Source organism: Phragmites australis, chromosome 3 (assembly GCF_958298935.1).
Source record: "Phragmites australis chromosome 3, lpPhrAust1.1, whole genome shotgun sequence".
Lineage (NCBI taxonomy): Eukaryota > Viridiplantae > Streptophyta > Magnoliopsida > Poales > Poaceae > Phragmites > Phragmites australis.
Window position 1 is genome coordinate 47,444,421 of NC_084923.1, and position 20,489 is coordinate 47,464,909.

At 44.4% G+C, this 20,489-nt stretch overlaps 4 protein-coding genes and 1 pseudogene across 5 annotated transcripts; 4 read left to right on the plus strand and 1 right to left on the minus strand.

The window, feature by feature from the left end:
* The first annotated feature begins 179 nt into the window (after positions 1–179).
* Positions 180–3,972, plus strand: LOC133913540 (probable myosin-binding protein 5). Of its 2 annotated transcripts, none has more exons than XM_062356716.1 (5): positions 180–286; positions 394–525; positions 1,076–2,107; positions 2,206–3,438; positions 3,620–3,972. In XM_062356716.1, the coding sequence occupies exons 3-4, from the start codon at positions 1,144–1,146 to the stop codon at positions 3,393–3,395; spliced, it is 2,154 nt and encodes a 717-aa protein (XP_062212700.1). In that variant the 5' UTR covers positions 180–286; positions 394–525; positions 1,076–1,143; the 3' UTR covers positions 3,396–3,438; positions 3,620–3,972. The 2 variants fall into 2 exon arrangements, with proteins under 2 accessions (XP_062212700.1, XP_062212701.1); XM_062356717.1 differs by having other exon boundaries at positions 2,209–3,438; positions 3,620–3,969.
* Positions 3,973–4,805: 833 nt separating this feature from the next.
* Positions 4,806–5,429, plus strand: LOC133911276 (uncharacterized). The gene has a single exon (XM_062353474.1). It carries the CDS (start codon positions 4,924–4,926, stop codon positions 5,146–5,148), a length of 225 nt encoding a protein of 74 aa, XP_062209458.1. The 5' UTR covers positions 4,806–4,923; the 3' UTR covers positions 5,149–5,429.
* Positions 5,430–7,742: 2,313 nt separating this feature from the next.
* Positions 7,743–8,488, minus strand: LOC133911277 (uncharacterized). Its single transcript, XM_062353475.1, has one exon. It carries the CDS (start codon positions 8,284–8,286, stop codon positions 7,963–7,965), a length of 324 nt encoding a protein of 107 aa, XP_062209459.1. The 5' UTR covers positions 8,287–8,488; the 3' UTR covers positions 7,743–7,962.
* Positions 8,489–8,997: 509 nt separating this feature from the next.
* LOC133913541 (protein RTE1-HOMOLOG-like) lies at positions 8,998–10,714 on the plus strand. Its single transcript, XM_062356718.1, has 3 exons — positions 8,998–9,265; positions 9,799–10,079; positions 10,202–10,714. The coding sequence occupies exons 2-3, from the start codon at positions 9,846–9,848 to the stop codon at positions 10,580–10,582; spliced, it is 615 nt and encodes a 204-aa protein (XP_062212702.1). The 5' UTR covers positions 8,998–9,265; positions 9,799–9,845; the 3' UTR covers positions 10,583–10,714.
* Positions 10,715–12,706: 1,992 nt separating this feature from the next.
* On the plus strand, positions 12,707–19,905 carry LOC133913544 (probable GTP-binding protein OBGC2; annotated as a pseudogene).
* Positions 19,906–20,489: the final 584 nt, after the last annotated feature.

The following is a 20,489-nucleotide window of genomic DNA, read 5'->3' on the forward strand; positions in this document are numbered from 1 at the left end:
GTGACTAATGACATTGGCCCACACATCAGCGTCAGGGTCAAGGTTGATATGGGAATGGAATGGATGCTTGCAGTTTGACCGTCTTTTCAGTTTGTGACCCGGTGCTAGCAAAAAGAAAATGAAAAAAACGTCAGTTCATGATGGCATATTTGAATTGAAAATCGACAAAGCAACCTACACGGCGCTTAATCCGAAATAAAAGAAAAGATCAGCGTTCACTCGCCTCTTTTCTTTATTCCTCGTCTAATCTTCTGTACTATCACAGCCTGTTGTGACAAATTCCGAGGTACCCACCTCCAATTGTTCCATTTGACATCTTCCATGTCCTTTCCAATGTGTATATTGATGCAAGTAAATATTTGTTTTATGTTTTATTTATGGGTTTCGTGGTAGTTGGCGAGTGGTGCTCCAGGGACAAGGAAAGGGGGAGATCTCAGCAACCTGTTTCTTTCCCCATTCCTCTTTCTTATCCTAAGCAGGCAGACACATCCATGATCTGATGATCAACTCCGAAATGCGATGAAGGTGCGTTAGATAGCTCGTTTGATCTTCCATTTCTTTGATCATCGATGCAGATTGGTAGTTCTTGATTTGTTTTGGTTTGCTTGATCGGACTGTGTACTAGGATAGTAGGATTGGATGCTTGGGTTGTAGGAATTTCATTTGAGTTCTTGCTGTCGATTTTTGAGCTCATCTTGTGCAAGCTAAATTGCCCGCGTTCTTGCGCAATTTGGTAGGCATTTGGTCATAATTCACCCTTTTCTCTCTGAATTTTAAAGCTGAAGGCTGTGGAAAGTTTCTTAATTTGGGTTAATCTAGGGTAATCCTGTGCATAAGATGGCTGATTGGGTTGAAAATTCTACTCTGGGAACTCTTTCAGTATGGATGGGGTCACAAGTTTCATCCCTAAAACCCTCAACCCTATTTCTCTGCCAAGAATGGAAATTTGAGTAGGGTATGTTTGTATTGAATCTAATTAGTAGACTCTTAGTAGGTTGCAACCATTTACTTCATCTAAGTTTCAGAGTTTAGGCTACCCCTTCTGCCTGTAATATGATAATACCATAATTTGCAGATCTTCCTCGAGATCTTGTCGTCCCAGGGAAGACACAGACTATTTATCTGGTGACAGAGTTAAAACCAATGGCTCCAAGAACAAGCGCTGGTAAACCATGGAGAACTCAGCAGTTCTCTGCTCTGCTATCTTCAGTAGTCCTTGAATGGGTTTTGATGCTTCTACTGCTGCTTGAGGGGCTACTCTCCTACCTGGTGACGACATTTGTGCGCCTTTGCAAGCTGCAACCCCCATGCCCAATGTGCACAAGGCTCGATCATGTCTTGGGCAAGGCGCATCCGGGCTTCTACCGTGACCTCATGTGCAGTACGCACAAGGCAGAAGCATCATCGTGGGCATTTTGCCACAATCACCAAAAGCTTGCCGATGTCCACAGCATGTGTGAGGCCTGCCTTCTTTCGTTTGCTGCTGACAAGAAGTCGAACCTGGAGACGTACCAGTCCTTGGTAGGGAAACTCAGTATCAGGATCGGCAACACGGGTTGCAGGAATAACTTCAGTTTGAGGACTGATGCTACTGAAGCACCAGTCCTGAAGGAGGATATTGTATGCTCATGTTGCTCGAGGCCACTGAAGGTGAAATCATATCCTTCTGTGGTTCTTCAGAGCAAAGCTTGTGGCATTGATGTTGAGGAGATCTCTAGAGATGTTTCAAAATATCAATGTATCGATGAGATCAATTATGTCGCGTACAGCGAGCTGAAGACCTCTGACTGTGAATCAGAACCCTGGCATCGCGGTTGTGATCCTAGAAGTTTGCTGGATGATGCCACCGATAATTCTACGGAAGACTTTACTTTTGGTCATCCACAAATAAAGATTGGAGATGGCAATCCTTCAGATGACAATGCCCAGGAGAACGTACGTGAGCAGTCTGAGTCGATACCAGTCCAGAATGGTGGTGCCAACAAAAAGACTTTTGAAGATTCAGGAGAGTTGTGCAAGATCCAAGCTAATGAAAAAGCAAACATTCAGTCAACTGATGGTCCCAGCAAAGGTGATCAGCAAATTACTGAAGATTCTGACACAAGAGGTGTGCATTATCCATTTATCCTTCCAAAATTCCTTTTTTTTTTTTATTTCAAGTGATTCTTTAGTTCGCATATGTTGACAATGCCATCTTTTTTCCAGTAGATAAATCAGAAGATGATGTTTGGCACAATGCTCTTAGTTCTACTGAGGATTCATCAGGAGTTGCTAAATCAGCTGAAACAGACGCCATGCCAATTGAAATGAAAGCTGATTTTTCTCAGGGAACCACAAGGAAGAATTCTTTGAAAGTTCATGAAGATTTGAAGCTACTGCTGTCACAGGTTTCTACTTCACAGGCACCTGACATTGATAGTCATACTGTACAGGACCAAGGCGAACAAGCTATACATCACAATATCAATAGAGCAATCTCCCTTGAGAGGAATTACTCGGGTATTTCCGAGAGCATGGTCAACGAATTTGAAGGAGAGTGTACAGTTGACCAGCTGAAGCGGCAAATAGAATTGGACCGTAAGTCGATAAGCCGTCTTTGGAAGGAGCTGGAGGAAGAAAGAAATGCTTCAGCTGTCGCGGCGAACCAAACAATGGCCATGATCACTAGACTGCAGGAAGAGAAGGCAGCAATGCAGATGGAAGCCCAGCAGTACCAAAGGATGATGGAAGAGCAAAGCGAGTACGACCGCGAGGACCATCAGAAGATGGCTGAAATGGTCCGGACGCTTCAAGCTGAGGTCGAAAGCTACAAGATGAAACTCAGAGATCAGTTGCTCGTCGATGAAATACGCGACCACATGCGCCTTTCATGTCTAAAAGAACACGAGTCTAGCATACCCGGAACGACTAAATCACTTTCCGGTTTTGAGGACGAGAAGGCATACATCTCAAAACGCTTGAGGAAGCTAAGACAGAAGCTTCAGGAATTCTCGAACAACAGCAATCACATTCCATTGCCAGATAGTGATGACAAACAAGATTCAGTTGATGACACAAACAGTGACGATGCTTACGAAGATGGCGAAACAGATAATCTGGCATCCCACAAGCATATAGGAAGAAATGGCAATAGCTTCAGAGACTTGACACATGGTAAAGATGATCCGAAGGGGCAGTACCACGCCATGGTCAGTGCGAACGACTTGGCTTGTTTTGAAGATGAGATTTCTGAAGTCAGTGGAAGGCTGATGGCGCTGGAAGCAGACCGGAGCTTCCTGGAGCACAGCGTGAACTCGCTGAGAAATGGCAAGGAAGGCGAGGAGCTGATCCGCGAAATAGCTGGCAGCCTCAGAGAGCTCCGGAAGATGGGGATCACTTGGAAGGAATACGATTAGCTGAAGCTACACTGCTTCAGTGGTGGCGACTATTGTAGCAGAGGTAATGTTATGCTTCAATCATCTATTCATCTGAAGCTCTCATTGACTGAAAATAAAATCAAGCTGGTCTTGTATGAACGGAAGCTTCTGAATTCTACTGAAACTCTGATCCAATGATAACTTTTTTCTGGTTATCAGCCTCGTGATCCTTGTGAGCTAATTGACCATTGTCCCTGTTGCAGTGTGTAAACAATGATGAACTGATTATAGCGGAGCATATGCATACGGTTGGTGTCAGCCTGCCATCTGGCTGTAATTGCGGGTGCAATTGCAAGTATAGGAATGCAATTTCGTATGTTCTTATAAACACATGGCTTATCTCGATTGTCTATCCCTCCTGCCGGATACTTATCGATCCGTTGCTTCTCTTATTTATCTTTTTTTTTTCACCAACATCCTCGGCACGAATCTTAGCCTAAATGAACGGTTAAATCAGAGATGCATCTTCCTGCCCTATTGGAACAACCAAACACGTCTGATCCAAAAATTTCTAACGCGAGTTGACCCATATTTTGATACATGAATGCTGCATTCCACGACCAATTTAAGGGCATGTTTGGGACGCAGGAATTTGGAAGAAAACAGTCTCGTTCTCGCACCAATCGGCAAAACTCCCGCGATCCAACCGGGGCTTCGCAGACGGTACGTGTATCCATCAGCACGCGCGTCTCGCGGTGCGTGCACGGTCCACGTGCGTTTCCCGGCGCCGACGTTGGCTTGGGGTGGTGCTCCGAATCCGACGCGCACGCGCGGACCAGAAAAGAACCGAAAGGGCTCTTGTGTTAGGCCCGTTCCATGATCCATCTCTCCCTGACAAAGCGAGCAGCCACGTCTTTCAGTTCAGACGGCCAGGTTTGCCGAGCTCTGCTAGTGCCAACTGCCAAGTGCTCCCTGCCTTCCGGAGTGCTTGCCGTACTCTTTGAAAAACCTCGATCCAACAGCTGCTTCCAGCTTCCAAGAGTCAAGCATGCGCACAACGATGTGAGAGAGAGAGAGAGAGAGAGAGAGAGAGAGAGAGAGAGAGAGAGAGAGAGAGAGAGAGAGAGTTCTCAGATTGTCACGTTCATAAAGGAGTTAGAATGCATCCCCTTGTTGCTTCACTGATTGAAATGAAGAAATTGCTAGCTGCATGCAGACTGAAAGTCTGAACCTGAGGACAGTGATCAGTCATTCAGTCATAGATATAGTGGAACGTAACACGCATTCCAAACCAGAACCAATGCCAGTTTTTTCTGCCCCTGGACGACAAGCATTCCAGGGTCACATCACAGTGCAAGAAGTCTCCCTCACTTAGCAGACTGTGGCCTGTGTTTGTGTGTGTATTTATACACGTAAACACAACACAGCTCACAAGAACGCGAGGTTCGTCGAGGGAACCATGCAAGAACACTGAAAGCAACATAGCTAGCCTGTTTTGTTCAGGCATACAGTCAAGTCCGCATCGTTGCGTCCGAGTTTTCGCGAGGAACTGATCGGCATATCGGCCATGAGATCTCCGACGTTTGTAGCTGCGGTTCTTGTGCTCGTCTTCCTTGCCTCCGGCGGCACGGCGGCGAGGACGCTGGTGAGCGAGGTCGGCTCTGAAGTGGCGCTGGATCACGTCGTCCTGGTGGAGTTGACGGGCACCGATTCTTCGGCGCAGCCGTCCAACTGCACCTACGGGAACAACGTCGGCGGCCAGTGCCCTCCGACTCCGAGTGTTGGCCACTGACGGTCCAAAAGTTCACAATTCGTGAAATTCCAATGTTGGACATTATCCGTTCATATATGCATCTATGTTCCAAGTAAATGTCAGCAGCTGCAGAAGTCTTTCATGAATACTGTTCATGGCATTTGGGCTGGTGATTTTGGTGGTGCTGGATTTAACTTGACGTATCAACCATTTTTTAATTTCTTCTGTGCTGGATTTTGTAGACTATAATTCGTCTGTATAGTCGTTTCTGTCAATTGAGGGGCCCATCAAATTTGTCAGGCCGAATTGGTCTCACCAGAAGGAGGGAAAAAAAGGAGGAAAAAAAAGAGATATAGCAATCTGCATTTGAGATCATAACAAGCTTGTTGGGCTTTAGTTAAAAAAAGGTCCGGTTAGTCGATTTACCCACGGACCTCTTGTTGGCCCATGGAGTTTTTTTTATAACAGAATAGCTGAAGCAAAAGCTCATGCAGCTAGTGTTGATTGTTTTATTTGGCCAAACTTTCATTTGTGAGGAATCTGGATTTGATTATGTAGTTGCAGAGGGTATTCTGTGCAGTGTTTCAAAATGTGTCGGTAACCACTTGATATTCACGGTTACCGATCAATTCACTGCGGTTCGCATTCAAAAATCGACCGATTTCGGTTAAATTTAAATTCAAAATTCAAAAAATTAAAAATTTGACAAAATTCGACCGATTTTTACCGAATTTCACCGAATTACCGTCGAAAACCGTGAATATAGAAGAAATCGCCAGGGCTCAGTAATCGGTCTTGAATCGAATTTTGAAACGATTCTGTGTTGGTTCTTAGTCCAGGGGCTTGACGCGCATAACGGACTCGAGCTGTACTTGCCAATATGGCAAAAACAGCAAGATAAGACAAGTTGATGAACTATCTCTGATCTCACATATACAAGTTGATGAACTATCTCTGATCTCACATATACATTGCAACTCACGCAAAACTCACGTATGCTTGAAAGAATCAACTTTGGCCAGAGATGCGTATCGCACCTCCACTTTCTTTATTTTTGTTTTTCATTTTTTCTTACTTGGTACAAAACTAGACCCTTGCCCTGTTAATTCATGCAGGTTGAACTTATCATGGTCAGACTATAATGCGGACTTAATTTCTACTTTAACTAGGAAATTTAAGCCTACTTTGTTTAAGACTCTAGTTCCTAACCAAAAGTAACTAGATTAACTCGACGTTCTGCAGCTAAGAACTCGTGCGCTCATTGAGCCACAGCTTTAGAATCCTAGGCCCAACCAGAGTGTTGGCGGAGAACACTTATCGTAGGGCGAAAAATTCTTTAATCTCCTGAGTCCTGAGAATCTTGCTTGAAACAGGAGCCTGCCTTTGCGCTTCATTTGTTTTAAATAGGTCTGGGCGTGTTTTTTCATTAAGAGGAAAAACTGAAATAAAGGTTACAGACGGCCTGTTCCTCGTCCAACAAACGGCAAGAAGCCCAGGCAAGCAGGCAAACTGAAGAAGCGAAGAAAGCCCTCAGCTGCGATTACAGAAATAAGAAAAGGTGACCTACAACCAGCTGCTACCAAAACTAAACTCGCGCTTCATGTTTGCTTGAAACGTTTGCGATGTCATCCATCGTTCATGGACAAGGATGCCATCTCATGCCGTGCTACACCGCGTGCCTTTTTCTAGGACAGGAGGGAAAAGGCGAAGGGAGCAGGGCATATCACGGACGACAGAGCCTGCCTTGTCGTGACGACAGAGTTCGCTTGCTTGATGGAGAAGAAAATCCGAGCGACATATCACGGCCACAAGGGCAAAGGCTGATGAAAAACTGCAAGCAACGCAGGCCATGGCCACCGCCCAACGCCTCACGTCTCCAGCAGACGCTACAGCTCGCCTGACCTCCTCCTCCTCCTCCTCCTCCTTCTTCTTTTCAACTGTGCAGCAAACGATCATCGTGTCGTCGCGACCGCTCCGTGGATCGAGCACGAACCTGGTAGGAAAAATAAGCCAGTTGCACCGTTTGCAGTATGTTCTTGACAAGAATCCAATCCCCATGTGAAGATATTCCGCGTGCAAACACGAGAACCTGTTGGCATCGATGGGCCCGAATGAACCTCCATAGAATAAGCTAATTGTCGTTAGCCACTACTAACTTAAGTGGCTGTTATACCAAACATTATTCTCCAATTTCTGTCCTTCAATCATCGCACAATGTCAGCAACCTCTCTCGACGATTGTTGTTGCCTTGTTGAGGCATCATCAAAACATCCAAGAATTCCTCATGAATGGGGTTCTGTATCCTCTGCAGTAATGCACAGAGGCCGACATGTGGGCCCGGGCCCACATGTCGGCCTCTGTGCAGTAACGAGGATCCACGTCCCATGAATGGTTGTCAGCTTAAATGCTCATCAAAACATCTAAGAATTCCTCATGAACTCTACGCTACCTTGGCAGATTGTCAGCTATTGACAACTTCAGAAACAAGCGATGATACGTGATCATCACACATTCACAGTTTCATACACGTACGCCCGGTAGATTCTGAAATTCAAATAGCACCGGAACTAGGCCAAGCAAAATTCTCCAGACGCAATTGCGGATTACGTTCTCAGAAAAGTTTCAATCCAATTCTATCGATCAAGATTAAAGAACATTAGTTTCAGACTCAACTCTCAACCCCCTCGGGACATGATCGAGGGAGTTGGAAAAACTTGTCGCATCGCCGAATCAAAGAAAGAAAGAATGCAAAAGAACTACTCGAATCGTGCGGGCGACAACTCGCTCCTCAATTCATCTCGAACAATGTCTCGATTCTTTCTTGCCGCCGCCGCCGCCGTGGGCACGTGCTGATCAATCCGACGCGCCGCCGTACAAGATGATCTCCGAGCCCGAGGCATCGAACAACGCCTTGGCCGCCGCCGCCGCCTGCTGCTGCTTCGTCCTCACGGTCACAGACGACGCGTCGGCCCCTCCGGACGCGCCGTCCCTCGGGGAGGGAGATGACGAGGCGGCGCTGCTCCCGGTTCCGGTGGCGGCGGTCGAGGGGGGCTTGTAGTACATGCGCGCCGTCTGGGGGCAGTGCGTGTAGGACCGCACGGCGATCCGGGCGCCCATGTCCAGCAGCTCCCCGCACACGCGGCCGTACTTGCCCATCGGCGCCGATCGCCTCCCCATCCTCTTCCCGGGCGGCCAAGAAGAGCAGCAAGAACTCCTCCCAAGAACGGCGGACGACGGCTGGGACCGTCGCCGATCGAGCGCGGCGCGAGTTCTTGGTTTCTTCCCTCGCCGTAGATGGCTGAACTCTAGAGCGCGCGACTGGGAAGAGATCGATGCCTCAGGGCGAGGGATGGGTATGGGTATTTGTAGCCGGGAGAGGCGACGTTGGTGCAGCGGGTGAGTCCGCGCGACGACGCCGGAGTCTGCGAGTTTGCTTTTCGGACTCCGACTCGGTTGGGGGCGCGAGCGCGGACGCCACGCGACGTGTGCAGGTTTCCTTTCTTTCGTGGCAAGGAAACTGGTGTGCCTGGTAAGGGCCTATTTGCAAAGAGAAATTATTAGGATCCAAATCCTTACTATGATCTAGTTCAAAACAGAGATAAATTTAATTTCTAACATTTTTTTTTCAGCGAGACGTCTATATTGGCTTCGTCATTTTTTCACCTTTGTATCTCCAGCATTCAGTAAGAACTGTACAAGCACATATGTATTATGATACGAGTATCTACATGTGTCTATACGTTGTATTGGTGTTTTAAAAAATCTAACAAAATTTTCCACGTTCCAAAGCCGCCTAGACCGGCTCAGAGCCCACTTCTCAAATTTGGCCTCCGACAGCCCAAGGCCCAGCCCATTCTTCATCTTCGAGTCCATCACTCCATTCCCACCGCACTGGAGTCGTCCGAGCCCCCAACCCAACTCCCTGCTCCGGTGGGTCCCCAATCCCCATCCCGAGCTCGCGACTCCGAGGGCGCCGAGAGCCGCCGGCGAGCGAGGGGCGACGAGGGGCCGTGAGGTGCTACGGGCAACGCGCCAGACGGAGACGGCCGGGCTGGCCGAGGTTAAGGAAGACGCCGACGGCCTCCAAAGCTCGTTTCCTCTCGTCCGACGACAATCCCTCAGCGCCGGCGACGGTCGGCCGACGAGGACCGGTGAGGTGAGAACACCCGCTCTGCTTGGCCTGCTCACCTGCCTAGGCCTCATCGCCCCCTTTCGATCTTTCGTTGGAGTTGAGCCTGTGATCTCGGTGTAGATTTACTGCAATCATGGCGCTGGCTTGCTCAGTTGACTATGCCTGCATAATTGTTTGAACATATCGATCATTCACCTTCACTCTCTAAATTTCCATTGGTATCCATTGCCTGCAAAGATGGTATTGTTCAATGGTTGGTTCGTGGCAACATCTTATTCCTGAAAAGTAGAGTATCTATTTTCGAAAAAAAGAGTAGAGTATCTGCCTGGTCAGTTTAGTTGTGAGCTTACATTCTGCAAGTGGATTTAAGCTGTTGAGTACTTTTGGAATCTGTATGTATAAGCTTTACATATTCCAGTGTCATGTGCTCTGGTAATGAGCTACCGTAAACTATCCGTCATACATTTTTGTACACTTCACTTGTGTTACCTGACCACATGCATGCCCACTTGTTCCGTTGAATGCTCATCCTTTTTTCCGTCATCGATCTTTTGCAGGAATTGCCTCTGCCTATCGATCAACAGCTCAAACTAATAGCGATCCGATGGAAACCAACAGAAGCCAGCTTGGTCCAATCGACCCACGAAGAGCCCGCTTTCCTTGTTGTATAGTATGGACTCCTATACCCTTCATCACATGGCTAGTGCCCTTTATCGGCCACATTGGTATTTGCAGAGAAGATGGTGTAATTTTGGACTTCGCTGGTCCAAATTTTATATCAGTTGACAACTTTGCCTTTGGAGCTGTTGCACGCTACATTCAAGTTAACGGTGGTGAAGTTAGTACTCTGGTTTATGCTATTCTTATGACTTGTCACGGTTACTCACCTGCATGTAGCACTTAAATGTTGAATACTGAATCAAGCTAACTCACCAAACACTGATCTTGTGTAATCTGCAGTGCGATAAGCTTCTTGAACCTGAAGGGGAGGCCACATGGGACGATGCGCTGAAGAAAGGTACGCAGGAGTTCCAGCACAGGAACTACAACCTGTTCACCTGCAACTGTCACTCCTTTGTTGCGAACAATCTGAACCGGCTGTTTTACTCCGGCCAAGACAAATGGAATGTGGTCAGCCTGGCTGCGGTAATGTTCTTAAGAGGCCGCTGGGTAAGCTTTGCGGCTCTGGTGAAGACCTTCTTGCCGTTCGCGGTCGTGCTCTCCATTGGTACACTCCTTGGCGGCACGACCTTCCTGATCGGCCTACTTGCTTTCGCTGGCGTGATGACTGGCTGGTTCCTTGTGGGCACCTACTGCATCAAGCGCCTCATAGAGTTGTAGTTAGAGTACATAAGGCTTGAGTTTGGGATGCAAGAGCGCACAATTTTCGTTGTTGGTACCTTACTGTATGGTTTATTCTTGACTGGATCCATCTTTGGAGCTGAATGAATTGTGTGGTTATTATTCTGGTAATGCATGCTCAGAATGAAAAAATGTTTGTTTGTAAGCCTCTATTTGTGCTGTTAAATGAACATTCCACACCAAGTTCGTCCGCAGATTTTTCAGCATCAAGCATGGTGGCATCTAGATGTACAGATAATCCATTTTGCTAGAAGATTCTGGACGTTTAAACAATCGATAAAATCTGGTACCAAGGAATGAAATTTCCAGCAAGCTTCTAAATTGTAGATCCGATTCAGATCCGAAGGATTGTACATAATGGAAAACAATGTAATCCCTTTGAATTTGTCGCTCAAGTCCGAAGGACAACACCTTACTCTGCACAGAACACATGTTCAACAATTCAAAGCCTGAGCCCGGGGATGCTCGCCCCTTTTTTTTAAAAAAGCCTGATAGGAACAAAAGAATTCCATGGGAAACAGTTCAATTCGAACGGAAAATAAAAATAAATTCTTTTTTACAACAACTTTTGTCTCAAGTAAATTAGGTAAGATAGAGATGAAACTCATAAAATCTAACTAAAAAGATAAGATAGTGAGAAAATAATAATAATATAAACGTAAGAGTAATAATAAAAAAAAATAAAAGTAATAACAGTATAAGGAGACTGATTTATAAGTTATGGTAAAAAATAAATTATGTTTTAATCAAAATAAATCCATTTTAAAGGAAATCAAAATAAATCCTGGCGAACCTGCACGTATCCATTGTCCAAATCATCAAAAGCTCGCTCGCCCACCATAACCATCCAACGGCCTTGATTAGGTCCTCTAAGCAATCCAACGGCGGGTGACCGAGCCCGTCAGATCCTAAATCTCCCACGCCCCACTTCTCCCGCAGCGCCGCGGCTTATCAGTTATCTCCACCTCCTCTAAAGAAAAATGGTTATCTCCAACGCGCGCACTGCTAGCCACGCCCATGGTTCGCAAATGCGACGGTAACCGTCCAAAAATCGCGGTTACCGACCTTCTCGGTCCGGTCCGGTTTCAGAAACCGAACGGTAACTAAATTTGAAATAAAAAAATCTTAAAAAAAACTAGACACGATTCTAAGACCTTCTGTGAATTTTTTTTTCAAAAATAATGTCGTTTGCATCATATTATATAGGGAGGATGTTTGAAAAAAATGAAAAAATTGAAGCGTGCGGCTCAGTTATTAACTCATGTTAAGGAAAAGTGTAACATGCAAACACATATTTTTCTTGTGTAAAATATATTTTAATAGAATCTTTAAAATTAATTTCACTTTATTAAAGTTTTATTAATTTCTCTATGATTTTTACAAAGTTCACAAGCATAAAGTGAATATGTTAAGAAACAGCACTGTAATTAAATTTTTCATGTCTACTATTATTTTTCCTACGTAAATCATAGTATAAATAAGCTAATAAAAGTGGTTTCACTAATTTTTGAGGTGTGATGGGTTAGTTATGAATTAATCTAGTCGCAACACATTTATACAATCATGTATGTTACAATAACTAATTCATGAGTTCATGTATTTTTAAAAGATATAGGATCATGTAAGAAGACTAAAAAAATTAGTTTCATGAATTTTGGATTAGCAAAGAGTAAACTATGCATTTAACTTGGTTTAACAAATACAATTTCTCATAGAAAATTTTGAACTTTTTTATGAGTATAAATACTTTTATCATGTAGATCATATCACAAGGAAACCAACAAAATTTGTTTCACTTGATTTGAAGTTTAGATGAATTAGTTATTGATTTTAGAAGATTAAGATAATTTGTAGGTTTTTTGGTTGAACTCCACTGAAAATCGAGAAAACCGCTCGATAAATTAAGAAAACCGAGTGGTTATCGACAATGCGGAAATTTAAGAAAACCACTTGATAAATCGTAAAAATCGCTCGGTAATCGGGCTAAAATTGCGATTTTTTATATCTAAATTTTAAATTTTGTTAAATGAATTTTCTCTATTTTTTTAATTTCTGACCTGTAATCGCGGTTATCGCCGGTCGGTAACTTTAACCGTGGCCGCGCCACTGCAGCCACACCACGGCGAAGCCATGGCTCTTCTCCTCGATCCTCGCCTCCCCTCCCACCCTATCCGCGCGGCCACCCACCACCACCACTACCACGCCATCTCGGGTGGCGTGCGCCTCCTTCCCCTCCCCGGCCTTGCCAGGAAGCACACGCCGGTCGCGGTGACGTGCCGGGCGACCAGGTTCAAGGAGCCCGGCCCGACCGCAGGTGCCCCGCCGCCGCCGCAGTCGCTGGCGAAGGAGGCGCACAAGTACTTCGACCACGCGGTCGTTACCGTCCGCGCGGGCGACGGCGGCCACGGCGCCGTCCTCGCCATGCCGCCCGCCCCCTCGACGGACGCCGCCAAGCCCCGCGGCAGGTTCAACAAGGGTGAGAAGAAGAGCAAGAAGGTGTCGTACAAGAGGAACTACGACGGGTCGGTGGCACTGCCGACGGGCGGGCACGGCGGCGACGTGGTGGTGTATGCCGACGAGGCCGAGGAGACGCTGCTGCGGTTCCACGAGAAGGCGCGGTACTGCGCCGAGCGGGGAGGCAATGTGGGCGCCGGCGGCGGCACACTGAGCTCGAGGATGCACAACGGTTTCGCCGAGGAGACGCTCAGGATACCCGTGCCTCTAGGTTTGTGATTCTGTGCTGTGAATTCCGAGCATTTTCGCGATATGAGTATAGGGGCTTTAATCAATGCCTGCGCATCGAATTGCAGGGATTGTTGTGAAACGCAAGAAGGGGACTGTTCTTGCTGATTTGGCTCATCCCGGTGACGAGGTGCTTTTTGCTAGAGGTGGACATGGCGGGGTGAGTTGTTTCCTGACTGGCTGTTGTGTCAGCCTAATGCAAGACGAATTGTGAATTCCTAGCCCCAAATGCATACTGTCCCGAAATTTTATGAAACATAAAAAAGTATCCCTTTTCGATGGCACAAATGCTATGGAGCATATGCTTCACCATCATGCCAAGATTTTTCAATATTACTTTGAGCACAAATGTGTAAAGTGCGTGATAAGAATCTTAGCCATCCCTTTCGGCATTTCAACATTTTGAGACATGGAGCTGTACAGTTTCAATTCATTGAAACTTGTATAAGTGTAACCTAGTGTGATAGTCAACATGGTTGGCTGCTTGCTGAGTGCTCTAGCAAAGATCTACAATTTGGTCGTCGATAGGTACCGGTTTTATATATGGGTGTCAGTCAGACTTGTATATGACCTTATGTGTGATTGATTTCTATTATTGCTGATTACTAAAGCAATGGAAACTATGCCGATTCCTTTAATACTGAGTTCGATCTAACTCCTAACTGCCTAGCTTTGTAAAATTGCTTCCTTGATGTATCGCCATACTGTGGACTTCTTTTATCATTCACTATGATTATTCCCTCTTATTTTATGGTTTTACAGGTCTAGTTCATTTTTGCAGATCAGCTTGATAGACGTGTCCGAGTACAGAGGAAAGCCATCGCTTTATCCCCAAACATCATGTGTGATGCTAGTGATAAGGTAAGTTGTCACTATGGCCTTTCAAATGGATTTGATGGTAGCTTCAAGGTTGTTTTTACCAATATGTTGCCTTTGTTGTATCTTTTTAGCCGGGGAAGGATTTATTGGGGAAAAATGGTTGTGTTTCCATTGCTTGTTTAGTGCTTAGGTTTGTATAATCAGCCCATCAGTGAACATAGTACAATCGAGTTGACTGCCTCCTCTCATGCGCTTTGCAAATGTCAAGCTGCTTGCATGTCTGCAATGTCATATTAAGCCTATGCACAAATTGATCTAAAGTCTAAACTTCCACAAACTGTGGTTCATTGGTTGATGAGTGATCATGAGAAGAAGACATTAAAGATGCTCAAGCGGTAAAGCCAACAGTCAACTACAAATTCTTGAACATACCAGAACTTCTGGTATTAACTATTATTGGTGTGATGAATTTTGATAGTTCAAAAATTTCAAAGGACCACATGCAGTTGTTTTTTCTTGCTATTACTCTCAATTTCATCACACTTGTGATTTCTTTACCTCCATTGTCTATAGGTATTAACTCATGGTCAGCCTGGTGAGGAAGTAAGCTTGGAGTTAATCTTAAGGGTGGTTGCAGATGTCGGTCTTGTGGTAAGACGTTTCAATAATCCATGCATCTAGAGTTTTTGGGAACAAGAAAATGTTTAGATTATTTAGTTAATTAGCTTATATATATATATATATATATATATATATATATATATATATATATAGTCTATTCTACTCCCTGCGCTAAAAATAGCTATTTAACACCCTGGCCGCGCGCGCCCTCCGACCCTGATCTCCTGAACCACCCCGCGAACCAGACACCCAGCCCGCAACCGTAGTTCATTTGTTATTGTAACCGTATATCTGTTCATTATTTTACGATTGGACGTTATCATTAAATGCATTGTTTCCTATAAGTAAATTCTTATTCATTACGACCGTACATATGTAACCTCCCCACTAACCAACACGTTGCTCCCCAGCCTAGCCTGCAACCGTAATGCATTAGTTATTGTAACCTTATATAGGTTCATTTTTTTACCGCTAGATGTTACCACCACCCGCAACTATAAAAAACACAAAGACGCTCCCCGCAACCGTAAAATCTCGACCACCGTGAATAAAAAAACGAAACCACCCCCTCTTTCCTCCTATTTCATTCCAGTTTCCATCCTATTTCTCTCTCCTATCCAACTCTCTCTCTCATATCCAATGCTCAAATCTTGATCTAGATCGGCGGCGGCGGCAGTGACGATGGATGCCAAGAAGGCCATGATGCACGCAGATGTGGATGTTGGATGCACCGGTGGCAGCCCCCATGGGAGGTCGCATCTAGCCTCCCTCCCTCGTCGAGTGTTGCCCGCGCGTAGGGGAGTGGCGGGCACGACAAGATTGGGCATGAGGCATCTTCCTCTTCCTCCAACTAGTAGGACAAGCACTGCGCAGGCCCTGCTGGCCACCCTCATGATGCGAAGCACCGGCAAACGTCCTTGATCCGGTAGCCATCAGTGCGGATCTGACTTCTGAGTGAAGGGTGTGGATATGAGTTGAAGTGGCTCGCCCATGTAATGGATCTGAGCAGATGTGACTAATTAGGTCTATTGTTTTTGTTGGTTTTCTGTAAATCGAGCATGGTTTCTTGATCGATCCATTACATGTAGTTGTTGGCTAGATTAGTCAATTTTGGGCTTCTTCAATGGAGCAGATTCTAATGTTGTATTTTATCTCTGTTTTGATCTATGCAGTAACTGCAAATGTATAATCCAGTAGGTCGGATCTTCTCGGCACAATCCCCAGCACTGCAGGCTTTGTTACACATCTATCCTCCTCTCCTCCTCAGGCAGACATGGTGACAGGGACACCCACGGCAAGGGTGATGACGGCGGCAACAACGTACTACAGTCATCCATAAAGATATTAGTGTAGAATTTAGTAGTGCTGACTGTAGAATCCAATACATGTACTAATATCATCTATTAGTAGGTATTGTGTAATATTCATTATTATTACAATACAAAATTTAGTAGTACAATTCCTGAAATCATGTATTTGAAGGAACATAATCAAGTGCAGGAACTATGCAATATTTCACTGTTATGCGACATGGATAACATTCTTTGTTTCAAGTAGTATGTTCTCTGATGTAACCATAAAAGGCTTGTCATTATACGGCTTGCAATACGGAATTCTACGGTTAAAGTCAATAGAGTTTACGGTTACGAATACTGGGTTTTCACGGTTGCGGGCTCATCATACTGTGTTTTACGGTTGCAAGGTGCTCGCCAGAACTCAATACGTTAAAAATCAGGGACCAACACTGTGTTTTTACAGTTATGAATATCAATTTTACGGTTGCGAATGATAATTTTACGGTTGCGGGTGATCGCTGGAGCCTTGCTACGATCGGGGCGCAGGAAGGCCGGGGCGTTAAATAACTATTCTTAGCGCAGCGCTAAGAATAGCAGCGCCCTATATATATATATATATATATATATATATATATAGGACACCTATTCTATACTCCTAGGAGTATGTACTCCCACATGCAATATACCACCTAAACAAACATTTTATACTCTTTTTTCATTTTTAGTATACTCTAATACTAATTCTAAGATACTCCAATATGAGTTGTATTAAAAAAATTCAATGTTAGCCTTTCATTTTTGCTATATACTCTTTTTTATACATAAAAAAAGTATATACGCAAATTATGATAAAAAATCATGGAATTTCATAAAAAATTTCGTGGGATTTGCATTGTAGTATCTTATAATTACTAATGAAGTATATTTAAAGTGATAAAGAAGTATAACACACGTGTAAAAGTGGTATATGAGAGGTGGGAGTACATACACCCAGGAGTACATACTAGTTTTCCTATATATATATATATATATATAGGACACCTATTTTATACTCCTAGGAGTATGTACTCCCACATGCAATATACCACCTAAACAAACACTTTATACTCTTTTATCATTTTTAGTATACTCTAATACTAATTCTAAGATACTCCAATATGAGTTGTATGAAAAAAAATTCAATGTTAGCCTTTCATTTTTGCTATATACTCTTTTTTATACATAAAAGAAGTATATACGCAAATTATGATAAAAATCATGGAATTTCATAAAAAATTTCGTGGGATTTGTATTGTAGTATCTTGTAATTACTAATGAAGTATATTTAAAGTGATAAAGAAGTATAACACACGTGTAAAAGTGGTATATGAGAGGTGGGAGTACATACACCTAGGAGTACATACTAGTTTTCCTATATATATAAAAAAGAGTATATAGCAAAAATGAAAGGCTAACATTGAATTTTTTTTCATACAACTCATATTGGAGTATCTTAGAATTAGTATTAGAGTATACTAAAAATGATAAAATAGTATAAAGTGTTTGTTTAGGTGGTATATTGCATGTGGGAGTACATACTCCTAGGAGTATAGAATAGGTGTCCTATATATATATATATATATATATATATATATATATATCATATTCGAGGGTCCATATATTGAATTTTTAGGCTGCAGATCTTTGATCATGCATGTTTTGAGGCTTGCTTTGGGGCTATTTCTTTGGCATGTCGACACGGTATGATTGTCTTACTTTCATCTTCAGGGACTTCCTAATGCTGGAAAGTCAACACTTCTATCAGCCATAACGCTTGCAAGACCAGACATTTCTGATTATCCATTCACTACATTAATGCCAAATCTTGGCCGGTTTGGTGGAGATCCTGCTTTAGGCGCATTGCAGTTTTCCTCAGAAGCAACATTGGCAGACTTGTCAGGTCTAATTGAGGGTGCTCATCTGGGCAAGGTACTGTTTTTCCTTCTATGTTCTTTGCTTGGTTCCTACACTATATTTCCTTGGAAGCTTCATGCTGCTTCCCCACATCATTTTCTTTGGACTCATCATGTGGTGTAATTAAACTTCAGGAAAACTAGAGTAATCGTCCATGTTGTTGATGCTGCTGCAGATGACCCTGTGAACGATTATAAGATTGTCAGAGAAGTATTTTCTAATTGCTTTCAACATTCCAATGTCCTGTTTGGTTTTCAGTATTACAGTGTTCACTACCTATCATTCTATCTGTCCATAGCTGTAGCCTTGAATCTGCTAGACTAGCATCAGTGGCGACATAGTTTGAATACCTTTCTATATGTTGTCAGGGTCATAATCTTATTGCTAATCTGTATGTGGTAAGTTTAATCAATCGAGTTGAAGGGAAGTCAAGTGTCATGAGTGTAATTAATGTGCTCTCCATGTCTTTTGGCTGTTACAGTAAAGAAAGAAGGTCCAGTAAAGAAAGAGAGGTCCAGTTAAGAGTATGGGACTATGAGGATACTAGGCTTCTAGCCAGTTAGGAGAAATATAGGATCTTAGAATAAAACATTCTCTTAAGGGATTGTAAATTTTAATTGGGGATATGAGGCTTGTGATTTGCGAAAGTGAAAACTGAATCATTTGTCTATATTTTGGTTTCTCAAGTCAAGGTGCAGTGTTGAACAGCAATCTGACAAGCATCTCTTTGCAGGAACTAAGGATGTATAACCCCCAATACCTGGAGCGACCTTACGTTGTGGTCCTGAACAAGATTGATCTTCCTAAGGTGCACTTCCGTACCTTCATTTGATTCAATCTATTGTCTTCCTAATTTCCATGATGCGATTTTCTGTTTCAACTAATCTCCTGAAAATTTGACCTCATATTGGCATGGTCGCTGTTTAAACTATTGTAGCATTGTTTTTTTCTCCTTGTAGGCCCATGATAGGCTATCATCACTGGCTTTTGAAATATCTTCAATTGGATGTGAAGAAGACCATGACAAAAAAGCCAGCAAAGATAACCTAAATGGAAACATAAGTGAACATCAGGTCTCATCAGAGACTAAAGTTGAAGGCGGTGAAAAGGAACTTGGGGACTATCCAAGACCTCAAGCTGTCGTCGCTGCAAGCGTATTGTATGTCTCATCACTTTACCAAACTATTTGGAGGAAATATTGTTCTATCATGACATTTTCTCAAAATAACGCACTGTCTTTTTTAAAAAAAGGAATAACGCACTGTCTTGATCTTAACATCAGTTCATTCCATGCATTTGTTCTGCAGAAAGCATATTGGGATTGACGAGATGCTGAAGCAGATAAGGGCAGCCCTGAGAAAATGCTTCGATCACAAATTCCCGGAACCATGAATAGGAAGACAGCGTAACATAGTCTTAATACCATAGTCCAGTAGCAGAAAGGGAGTGAACCGGATGCCCCTTGGCAAATGCTGAAGAATTTCCAACGGCAGTAAGTCCCATGGTTTGCAGTAACAGCACTGACAATTCCTGAAGGACGAAGCCACCAATCTTGAAGTCTGATATGGAGCGTGTCGGTTTTAAGGCCCCGTTTGGAACGCAGGAAACCCCGTTTGGAACGCAGGGATTTCAGGCGGAATTTCTAGCGGTGATGCTCCATCCACTAAAGCCGTTTTTAAACGACAATACAACATGTGTGAATATACTAGTTTGAGTTGAGAACGTGATTGCTATTCGACGCATCAGTGTACAATCTCCAGTCTGCACAGATGCATCTTTGCTGCATGCGCCGTTGAATGTTTCGTTTTCCTGCGCTCAGCTCAGATTTGTAACTTGACTTCGATCGTGTGTAAAAAAGGTAACTTTGATGGAGCCATCGCGCGTAAAAAAGTAGTCTCGATCTGTTTGTGTCTAGTCAGGAAATTAGTTTCCGTTTCTTTTCATTTTGCGGCTATCGAGTCGAGGAAGATACCTCGCGGGCTTGTTTCTCTGAAGATGCGTGTGCCTGGTCGCCGCCGGAGCTCGCTGGAGGGGGCGCTGCTGGGTGTGGCTGCCATAACCCAGCGAAAGGCGACGCGCTCACCCGATGGCCGTGCCGTACACATCTCATCAGAGGTGGCGATAGCCCCAAGCAGCAGCAGCTCCGCGACGACCACGAGCAGAGGCCCCGCGCCGGTTTCGCAGGGTGGACAGGGTGGCGGCGCTCGATCGGCGAGGGCGTACCCGTTCACTGCGGCGGCGAGAACTTCCTTCAGCAATGGTGAGTCCGTCCGCGACGATGAGGCGCAGGATGGCGGCGGCGGGATTGGAGTTGGTGGTGCTCTTGAATAGGGTATTATGAGATGCATGGCCACCTCATCACCCGGTTCCAGTAGGCGGCAAGGGTAGCTTCGACGAGAAGACCCTCCGGCCGCACCGCAGCGCTCCGTAGGCAAGCGTTCGGCGGCGGACCAACC